The sequence below is a fragment of the Apteryx rowi genome, unplaced genomic scaffold (genome assembly GCF_003343035.1).
Source record: "Apteryx rowi isolate R43461 unplaced genomic scaffold, aptRow1 scaffold_27, whole genome shotgun sequence".
Lineage (NCBI taxonomy): Eukaryota > Metazoa > Chordata > Aves > Apterygiformes > Apterygidae > Apteryx > Apteryx rowi.
Window position 1 is genome coordinate 3,076,210 of NW_020449085.1, and position 10,670 is coordinate 3,086,879.

The window sequence follows — 10,670 nt, forward strand, 5'->3', positions numbered from 1 at the left end:
AAAAAAAAAAAAAAAAAAAAAAAGTCCTCCCGGAAAGGAATTGCAAAATACTTGCGCTGGGATCACCGGGAGGTTGTGTTGTGTTTGGGTTTGGTTCCCGGCGATTTCCAGGCGCCCCCTGACTCCGAGCTGCGCTGGATTTACTCGCCGGGAAGTGAATTTGTGTATTTTAAACACGAATCTCGAAGAAGAGTCCTGTGAAAGTCGCTTTGGATTTCCTAATTTGGATCAAGATCTTTTCTTAATGTAAATTAAAACCGAGACGGCGACGGGACCAGCGACCCAGCAAGATAAAATCTCCGGGGAAATGGCTGAGTTTGGGATGCCTGTTTGTCCGACCGAGGTTTATATCACGTAGAAGGAGGCAGTGAAACATGTTCGGTTGCCCAAGGAATGTTTTTTTTAATTGGTGCACTTAGGTTGCCGGAATTACTTGAATGTACAGACCTTGCTGTCAGATCCTAGAGGATTTATATCTTTTTTTATTTCTATGTGAAATCGGCTAAGCCTTTTCCCACAGCTCGGTAGCAGGTCCTAAGCCAGTGAAGTGCGTCGTGGCTCTGTCTGCCGGCAGCGGTTGGACTATCCGGAGGTATTGTTTTGCTTTTCTTTGCTACGGGGATTGAGTTACACCGTCCCCCTGGGAACGGCCATGGCGTTGAAAGCCAGAGCACTTTACAACTTCCAGAGCGAAAACAAAGAGGAGATCAGCATCCAGGAGAACGAGGAGCTCGTGATCTTCAGCGAGAACTCCCTGGATGGGTGGTTACAGGGTAAAAACAGCCGTGGAGAGACAGGCCTCTTCCCTGCCTCCTATGTCGAAATCCTCCGGTCCAGGGCAGGCTCCAATTATACGGACTATTCTCACAGCCCYGCCGGCTCCCCTGGGCACGACTCCTCCTTCTATGTGGCCCCGACCAACCCCAGCATCTCCTACCAGGGCAGTTTTGAGGACGATGATGACGATGACTGGGACGACTGGGACGATGCCTGCACGGTGGTGGAGGAGCCCCGGAGCGCGCCGGGCACCAACGGGCACCCTTCGCCCACCTTGCAGTACCCTGCGGCTTACTCCCACCAGCACGCCGGCTACCGCCCCAAGCCGGCGCTGGAGAGGCAGGACAGCATGAGCTCCTCCAAGAGGGGCAGTGTGGTGGGGAGGAACCTGAACCGCTTCTCCTGCTTCGTCCGCTCCGGGGTGGAAGCCTTCATCCTGGGTGATGTGCCTCTGATGTCCAAGATCGCGGAGGTGTACTACATCGAGATGGGCTCCAAAGGCCCCCAGTGGAGGGCAAACCCCCACCCCTTCATCTGCTCCGTGGAGGACCCAACCAAGCAAACCAAATTCAAGGGCATCAAGAGCTACATCTCCTACAAGCTGACCCCCAGCAACATCAACTCCCCCGTCTACCGGCGGTACAAGCACTTTGACTGGCTGTACAACCGCCTCCTGCACAAGTTCACGGTGATCTCGGTGCCCCACCTGCCCGAGAAGCAGGCCACCGGGCGCTTCGAGGAGGACTTCATTGAGAAGCGCAAACGGCGGCTGATCTTGTGGATGGACCACATGACCAGCCACCCCGTCCTCTCCCAGTATGAGGGCTTCCAGCACTTCCTCTGCTGCCGTGATGAGAAGCAGTGGAAGCTGGGCAAACGCCGGGCGGAGAAGGACGAGATGGTTGGGGCCAGTTTCCTGCTCACCCTCCAGATCCCCACAGAGCACCAGGACCTGCAGGACGTGGAGGACCGTGTGGACGCCTTCAAGGCCTTCAGCAAGAAGATGGACGACAGCGTCCTGCAGCTGACCAACGTGGCCTCGGAGCTGGTGCGCAAGCACGTGGGGGGTTTCCGCAAGGAGTTCCAGAAGCTCGGCAATGCTTTCCAAGCCATCAGCCACTCCTTCCACATGGACCCCCCGTACAGCTCGGACGCCCTCAACAACGCCATCTCCCACACGGGCAAGACGTACGAGACCGTGGGGGAGATGTTTGCCGAGCAGCCCAAGAACGACCTGTTCCTCATGCTGGACACCCTCTCCCTGTACCAGGGGCTCCTCTCCAACTTCCCAGATATCATCCACCTCCAGAAAGGTAAGAGGGCTCCCACGCTCTCTGGGGAGCGCGTCCTTCTCCCCGGGGGGTCAGCCCCAGCCCGGTGCTTGCTGGGGGCAGCCCCGCGGCCCCTGTCCTCGCCCGGCATGGCGCATCTTGGGGACGTGGGGCAGAGCCCGGTGCCTCACRGGGGTCCGAGGGCGGCACGTGGGGTGTGGACGCCCTGCCTTTCTCCCCACTGGTCCCACCATGCACGCCTCCTCCTGCCCTCCGGGCGGGGGACACACTGAGCCGTCTGGGGACAGCCAGGCCCAAAGTGTTCAAGAGCGCGTTGCTGCCCCGTAGGAAACGGGACGGGTAGATTTAGCACCCGGCCGTCTAGGGGCCCTGACGTTGCCCCGCGGGGTGCTGCTCCCGGGCTCGCGGGGAGGGCAGCGGGAGCCGCGGGCGGGAGCTGCCTGCTCTGGTCGTTCTCCGGGCCAAGCCGTGGGCCGCGGGCCGGTTTCGGGGCGTTTTTGCGCCGTCCCCCGGCACGGAGGTGGCAGGGTGTGACGGCGGTGGCGGCAGTGGGGCTGAGGTCCAGGCACCCAGTGCTGGCGGCACGGCTCCGGGATGCGGTGCGGGAGCGCTGCGCCGGCCTCGGGAGCTGGGCACAGGGGGCCGGTGGTTGCCCCCGCGTGAAACCGGGCCGTCCCTGCCCCGTCCGGTGCATCCGGGGCACCGTGGGAAGGAGACAGGGAAGGGGAGGATGCAGTCCGGCCGCGGCCGCTTCCTCGCGTTTCTCGCCGCGCTTTGTTTATGGCTGGGGGTATCGGCGTGGGATGAGGGGCCGGATCCGGGCCGGAAGTGAGGCCGCGTGGGCAGAGCGGAAGGCAGGATTTGGCCTCCAACCTTGGCTTCCTCGGAGCTCCTCCTCCTCCTCCTCTCTGGAGCCGGGAAGCCACGTTCCTGCCCTGGGGCCGGCACAGCGGGAGCTCCGCAACCTCTGCTCCGGCGCTCCGGGCAGCAGCGGGGAGAGGGGAGAACAGCCGAGCGGCTGCTGCAGGAGAGCTCGTGTTCGCAGGCACACGGCCTGCGCGCCGACGCGGGGGGAGGGACGTGGGACGAGAGCCAGGCTGGATTCTTTCGAAACCGAGCTATAAAAATAAGTGGAAGGAGGGGAAAAACTGGTGTCAGAGCATTGGCCTGCGCTAGGGCCGTGTCTCAGAGGGGAGATGCTTTCCCAGGCGAGCTCCGGCCGGCCAGTCTCCAAAGCGAACCCTCGTCGCCCCACGATTAACCGCAGCCCGGCTGCTGTTCCCAGGCTGGGGGCGACCGCACCGGTGCCGATCTCCCCCGCGCACGGCGCTGCCGTCCGAGGGCTCTCGCGGGCCGCGGCCGGTGCCGAACGTTTGCAGAGCAGGCTCGGCAGCGGCACGAGCGCTCGCCGGGGTGGGCTGGTTTTCCAGCCGTGTCCCACCTGGTGCAGCCTGCGATGGACTCGGTTGAGGCAGCGGGAAAACGCTGCGGCCTTTTTGTAGACGGGGATTGGGGATGCGTGTCCATCCCTGCGGGCTGGGGCGGATTTGCTCGGGCTGTCTGCCACCAAACGCGGGTGGAATTGGGGTCAGGGGACAGGAGGACCCCGGTGTGGCCTCCCACCACCCCTTTCCCCGCGACGGCGACTGGCGGCGGAGCATGGCTGGAGTCGGCAGTGTCCCGCACTGCTCCCGCCCGAACGTCGCAGCTGCTCCTTCCAAAGGCCAGCTCAGCCAGCGTCAACCGCTCCCGTTGCAAACAGGCCGGTGCTGCTTCCGCAGCGCGTTCCCTTCGGGAGGTGCCGAGCATGCCGGAGCGGCGCGGGCGCTCGGTGTCGGGGCGGCGCGGGCGTGACGGCGCAGGCGCTCACGCCCGGGCTGGGCGCCGCAAGCCGGGTTTATCAGCCCGCGGTGTCGCGGCCCAGGCGGGCCGGGGCAAGGGTTGCGCAGCCTGGTTAACCGCCTGCGCACGCTGGGAACCGCATTAGCAACCGCGGCCGCAGCCCTGCTCCGAGCTCGGAGAGGCCCGGGCGGCGAAGGAGCAGCGAGGGCAGGTTTCCGAGCGCGAGCGGCAGCCGCGGGGCTGGAGGGGAGCTGCCGGAGCGCGTGGCGCGTGCGGTTTGCCGAGCTGCCTTGCGAGCGCTGAGAGCGTTGGCTGCCCTTGGGCTTCTCACGGCTGTGCCGCCTGCGCCCCGGGGCCGGATCGGAGCCTTCGCCCCCCGTGTTCGCACGCACGCTGCCCGCAAAGCCCCACAGAGCTCGTCTGGAATGGTCTTCGCTCCCGCAGCGCTCCCTCTTGGCTTCTTGGCCAGTCCATGCCGTGCCCCCGGAGCACGTGCCAGGCCCCAGGCATTTTGGATCGCATCGTCGCTGGCGGCCCAGGCCTCCCCCCTCCCCAGCAAACCTCCCGCTACACGTTAGGACCTCAAGCCAGGTCCAATTCCCAGCTCCTCTTCCTTTCTCCAGCCATTTCCTCCCTTTTCCTTCCCTCTCCTGCCCTTTCTTGGCAGAAGAGCTGCAGCGAAGGGTGCTGAGCCCATTGCCACTTTTCTGAGGTATTTTGGGGTCCTCAGCAGGAGCTGGTGGCTCCAGGTCTCGGGGGATCCCAGGCTTGGTGGAGTTGTGGGACCTCGGCCCCGGGCTCACCCTGGGGTGCCAGCCCAGCCCCGGGGCACGTGGCCCGGAGCCTGGCCGTCGGTCGTGAACCCAAGCGCATCGTAGCCTCCCAGCGAGGGGGCAGAAATTGGGAAAAAGGAGCTGTGAAGGCTCAGAAGCCAGAAGGCAAAAGCTGCTGGTTTTCCCTCAGTGACTTCAGGACTTTGAAAGGGCTCCCACGGTTTTCAGGCACTCAGCTCCAGCTCTGCCGTTTGCGGCTGGCTATAACAGAGCTTCCTGACGTTTTTGGGTCCCGAGCAGGAACCTCTGTTTGGGCTGAGCTGCACCTCCCCTTTTCCAACCTCCCTTCTCCATGCACCATTCCCAGGGACCAGCAGCAYGGTGCTTTGTGATCATTTCTGTTCGTTTGAAGCTGTGACCGTCCCCGCGTGAGTCATGATGGTCCCGAGACACGTCGCTGCCTTGAGGACTTTGGTCCCTGAGATGGGGAATTTATAGGCGCGGAGAGGTGATAATCCCAGGAGCCCCGGAGCGCTGCAGYGGGATCCCCATGGCGGCTCCTGCCTCCTCCGGATCTCGCTCGGTCAGTCGGCAGCGGCTCCCTCCGCYGAAGCCAGTTTAGTTAACCTGACGTTGCAGCGGCCCGAGGAGGAGCTTGCGCGCTCGTGGGCGTGCAACCTCCGGCGCAGACGCCGTGCCGGTGCTGCCGGCCGGCACATCTGCCAGAGCAGTCCGTGTGCCCGCTGTCGCGCAGCGCCGTGGCGTGCCCGGTTGTGCGGCCGGAGGAAGGGGTGGGAGGGTGTCACCTGAGCTGCCTGGCGGCCGGAGGAGGCAGGGTTTGCCACGTGCCCGGGCCGGCTGCAGGCATGTGCATGGACGCAGCCAGCTCCACCGGGGCCCCTTTGCCCGGAGGGTGAAGCCCCGGGCAGCCCCCGGCACCGGAGAGCTGCAAAGCCCCGGGCAGCCCCCGGCGCTGGAGGTGGCGGTGGTGGGATGTGGCCCCCGCCGCTGCCTGCGCGCTCTCACCTTTCTCCCTGCCTCCCCAGGCGCCTTCGCCAAGGTGAAGGAGAGCCAGCGGATGAGCGACGAGGGGCGGATGGACCAGGACGAGGCGGACGGCATCCGGAAGCGCTGCCGCGTGGTCGGCTTCGCCCTGCAGGCCGAGATGAACCACTTCCACGAGCGGCGCGTCACCGACTTCAAAAGAATGATGCAGTCCTACCTAAAGCAGCAGATCATCTTCTACCAGCGAGTGAGCCAGCAGCTGGAGAAGACTTTACGCATGTACGACAACCTCTAACGCCCCCCGGGCCTGACACATCTGCTTGCTGTCCCTCAGAAATCACGCAGTTTTCTATCCGGAGCCTTGCAGACCACCTCTGTGATGGACTGAGAACGAACGGCAACTCATGACGCTAGTGACCAAATACCTTTGGGCTTTCTTCCGTCTTCCCGGGCCCGGCGGGCRGCGGTGCTGCAGGGAAGGGATCGCRTTCGTGTCTTCTGGCTGGCCGTGCCGCTTCTTTCCCTGGGGGATGGCTGTCCGCCGCCTTCCAGCCTGCAGCGGGCCTGGAGGGGACGTGGGTGTTTTCCGCAAGAGAAACGGACCTTGGCTTCACGGTGCTGGTATCTCTGCCTAGTGATCTGTAGCTTTCTGGAAACCCGTCCTCCCGGAGCAGAGAGGTGGGTACGTCCCAGCCCTAYGGGAACAGGAATCGAAGCGGTCGACATTTTGCACACTACAAGCTTTTCTGATGGAAAAAAGAAAAGATCTTTATTTGGAAGAGAATTTTTTTTTCCACAAAGTATTTTCGATATATTCCATTTTTCGCGACTGCTTCTGCAGCCTTTTTACCAATCAGTTTTTAATAGACACACAGAGGCAAACGGAAATCTCTTTCTCAAGCACGCCTGTTGACTGGAAAAAGGGAAAAAAAAAAGCCAAAAAAAAAGAGCCCCACAGCATTTTCAATAAAATCATCGGTAGAAAAAAMCCCCCATCCCAGAAACGTCTGTGGAAATCGGAGCTGCTCCAGGTTCCCTAGGAAGGGACCTCAGGGGGAGGGTGGATGCCTGTCTGAGCATCCCGCTGGGTTTTAGCCGGCTTTCGGGGGAAAAAAACCCCGTGCCGTGGGCGTTCGGAGGCTGAACGTCAGCGAGGCTCCCGGGAGCTGCCGTTACCCACCGCAGCGCATCGAGCCCGGCCGCTCTGTGGATGAACCGGCCGCGGCGTGCGGGGCGCGAGGGGCTCCAGCGGTGCCCGCGCCGCATTCCCGCGGGGCCAAGCCGGCCTGCCACCAGGCGCCTTGTTTTCCAAGGGAAACGGCTGGAATAAACAACAGCGAGGAAAGTCGGGGCCTGCTTGGCGCCGCTCCAGGGCTAAAACCAGCCTGAGCGCGGGGGCCGGCGGCGTGTTGTTAAAGCAGCGGCGCTGCCGGGGCTGCGGCCTCGGGCGGCCGCGCGACCAGCGAGGGCCGCGGGATGCGCTCGCGAAGGCGGGCGGCGGCGTTGGCTCCGGCGTGCCCTCGCCTCCGCGGCACTGAAGCTGCCCGCTGGCTTGGGGGACGAGGGGGCCACCGCCTGCCCCGGCCGTGCGCGGGCTGCGGCGTGAGCCCCGCCAAAGCCCACCGGCCCCGAGTACTGCGGGCCTGCGCCCGCTTTCCCAGGGCTGGCTCGGCATGCCGAACCTGCTTCCCATTAACATTCCTGCCTTTTCCGCCCGCGGCCTGGCGGCGGGCGCGCTGGGCCCCCCCTGCCCTGCAAGCCCCCTCCGGCCTCCGCTCCCGGCCCCAAGCGGAGGGCGCGGGGCTCTCCGGCGCCTCCTCGCCCAGCCTCTGCGTCCCCGGCGGCTTGGGAGCCGGGAGCCCCAGCGACGCGGGGCGCTGCCTTGGGAAGGGAAGAGGAAAAAAGCCGGGACTTTGCTCTGGCCGCTGCGTGACGCCTCTGTCCGGCGGGGCCGGCAGTTCCCGAGCTCGCTTATCTTGTTTCCTCCCTTTGCACCGCTCCCCTCTGCAGTACGAAAGCCCCGTGCCCGTGCTGCTTGCATGGCCCCAGGTCGCGTGCAAGGGGACGTGCCCGGTTCCCCCCGCGCCCTTCCCTGCTGCGGCATGAAGCCGGGAGCCTCCTTGCTCCCCGAGCGGGTCGCGCGGCCGGGAGACGTGCTGCGCATCCCCTTCCTGTTACTGCAAGTGCTCCGTTCGGCGGAGATGCCCCCGTGCCGGCGGGTGGCTCCTCGCCGCGGCGGCGGCGCTGCGGTTACACCGGGCGCTGCAGCGCCTGCCCTTCTGCTGTTGCCGTGTTCACGTGGCTTTCTGCTCTCGCCCGTGTCCCAAAGCCGCGCTGTCCCTGCGGGGCTGCCGCGCGCTCGCCCTGGGGACGCGGGGACGCGCCGGCGCGCGCTGGCCCCCAGTCGCTGACCCATGCAGGAGGTGCGAAGCGGAGGTGGCAGGAGCTCCGGAGGGTGCGGTGCCACCACACCCAACTCTGAAAGTGTTCCAGGTCAACCACGCAGCTTCCCAGAGGAGTTTCCCGCAAGGTGTTTACGCACGTTGGAGCCCCTGGGCTGGCTCCTGCGAGACGGGGACCTCCAGTTTAGTGGAGCGGCAATAGGCAGGGGTGGGGACAGCCCGCGTCCCACCCGGCCCCACGTGTGCACCGGCAAGGATCAGCTTTGGGGGCATGGGGCAGCTCCACAGCCCAACCGGTTCCCACCTGTCCCGTGGTCCTCTCCAGGGGCCTCCCCCGGGTCCCCAAGGTTCTTCGTGGGGGCATGGGGATGGATGCGAAGCCTGTCCATGTGTGTGGGTGCAGGCGGGATCCGGAGAAGCCCACGGCCGCACGGAGCCGCGCTGGAGGCGGCCGTGGGGCGGCGCGGGCGTGGGCGCAGCTGCCGTGCCTGCGGGCAGGTGAGCACCGGGGCTGCGGCGGCTCGCGGGTGGCGTTGCACGGACGTGCTCGCCCGCCCGCCCGCTCCGTCGCATACCTCGCCTCTGAGCTCACGCTCCCCGCAGCACGCGAGCCGGCGGTGCCTAGGCAATCGCTGCTGAACAGCCGAGAGCCCGAGCTGGCCCTCGGCCCTGCGGGAGAGGCCGGGTTTAACCCCTGCTAGCAAGGCCGGCGGCGGCTCGGCCCCCGGACGGGAGACCCTCCTTCCGGACCCGGAGCCGCCGGTCCCCAAAGCAGCCGGCCTCGGCRGCCTCCCAGGGCTGCCTCCAGCTGCTTTGCCAGCTGTTGCGCGCTGAAGTACCCGGTAACTCCCCCTTCCCGGGAGCGGCTGGGCGGCGCGGCTGCTGCTAACGCAGGGAATCGGGACGGGCTGGCTGCTTCGTTTTCTGGGCAGCGCTTCCCTCAGGGGAGGGAAACAAAAACGCCTGAGCAATTTGCACTGCAGGTTTTTCAGGAGCAGAGCTCCGGGCCCGCGTGCCGTCCCGGCCCGGGGAGGACGCAGCCACGCCGGTGACTTGGGCTTTTCTGTTGGGCTGCAACGYGGGGGGAGGCGATGGGGAGCAATCGCTCGGAGGAGGGGGGAGCCGGGCACCGGCCCCAGCGGGCAAGGGGCGACAGGAGGAAGCCGATGCCCATCGCAGCGTGACGGGGGCCCTGCCTTGTCCCTTCCCTGCCATTTCTCGCCCTTCCTTTCCCTTCTCCATGCCATAATTGCAGGGTTTCTCCCTTGCGGGCTGTAACGTGGTTTGGGTTCCCCGGGGCGCCTGTTGCTATTCTGAAGGGAGCCGTTCCGCTGCGGCTCCGTAAAAGGCAGGGAAAGGCCTTTTACAGAGCAAAACCTGCCCAGACTGTCGTGGGCTCCCCGTCCTTGAATCCCAGGGCTCCTTCGGTGGCTTCGGCACAACTTTGACACGTGTAACCAAATGCAGCCTGCCCTCCGGGTCCGCGGGGACGGGTTTCGGGCGAGGACTGCGCCTCAACGTGGGGATTGCCCGCCGCCCGGCACGGCACAGCATGGCACAGCACGGCACGGCATGGCACAGCACGGCACGGCACGGCATGGTGGCACTGGGCAGCGCGGCCCCTCTGCGCCGAGGCGAGGGCTGCGGCGAGCTGCCTGCGGTCGTGCAGCGGCGCGAAGCACCCGGGCTCCCAGCTCGAACCTTTTAATCGCCGCGTTTCTCAAGCGTTGCCAAGGCGCGATCCCGGCTCAGCGGCGGCCGCGGGCAGGGCAGCGAGCTCCAGCTCCCTCCTGGCCGCAGCTAGGGACGCTCACTCCTCCCCCAGGGCCATTAAGGCGCGAGCAGCCCCTTTGCTGGTGGTGGTGGTGGTGGGGGGGGGCTGCTAGCTGTCTTTAATTGCAGCAGGGCCCGAGGGAGCGCTGGCACCTGCAGCGGGGTTTTGCCAGCGCTGCTTGACTCCCCTGCTGCCGAACGCCGCTTTCTCTGGCGCTCCGCTTTGGAGTGGCGTCCCCGATCCCGTGTCCCCATGGCCAGGGCTGGGGCAATGCCCCGGGCGTCCCTCGCGGTGCACCGGTGTCCTGCCCTGGGCCAGGAGCCCGGCCGGTACGGATCATCCCCTTCGGGTCTCTGCGAAGGTGCTGAGCGCGGGGAGGTAGGTCCTGCGCTGCTGGGGCGCCGTGTCTCTGGGGGCTGTTTTTGCGGGAGGGGGGAGGCTGCCCCGACGCGCTGGGCTGGGGAGCCCTGGCTCTGGAAGCGGCTGTGCCTCCGTCACTGCCTGCCCTGGATTTGCTGGCTGTGGGAGTGCGGATTGGGTGGGCTCRCGCCTTAGCCTCAGTCGCGGCTGGGCTGCGGGGCTGGGACGGGCAGCAGCTGCTTGGAGCCCTGTCTTCTCCGCGGCCCTCATCCCTCTGCGCTTTCCTTCGCCTGTCAGCCTGGCTCCTGGGCACAGCAGTGTCCCTGCCCGGGCTCGCCGGTCCCTGCCTCCCGCAAGTGCTCCCAGGGCCGCTCGTGCCCGCGGCCCGCTTCCCCGTGGGCTCTCGTCCCGCCAGCCCTGCCGCGAGCTGAACCTGTTCTGCAGG

At 65.7% G+C, this 10,670-nt stretch overlaps 1 protein-coding gene across 2 annotated transcripts; it reads left to right on the plus strand.

The window, feature by feature from the left end:
• Nucleotides 1-438: 438 nt before the first annotated feature.
• Nucleotides 439-6,429, plus strand: SNX33 (sorting nexin 33). 2 transcript variants are annotated; one of them, XM_026068230.1, is made up of 3 exons: nucleotides 439-1,825; nucleotides 2,048-2,090; nucleotides 5,731-6,429. In XM_026068230.1, the coding sequence occupies exons 1-3, from the start codon at nucleotides 653-655 to the stop codon at nucleotides 5,982-5,984; spliced, it is 1,470 nt and encodes a 489-aa protein (XP_025924015.1). In that variant the 5' UTR covers nucleotides 439-652; the 3' UTR covers nucleotides 5,985-6,429. The 2 variants fall into 2 exon arrangements, with proteins under 2 accessions (XP_025924015.1, XP_025924014.1); XM_026068229.1 differs by having other exon boundaries at nucleotides 439-2,090.
• Nucleotides 6,430-10,670: the final 4,241 nt, after the last annotated feature.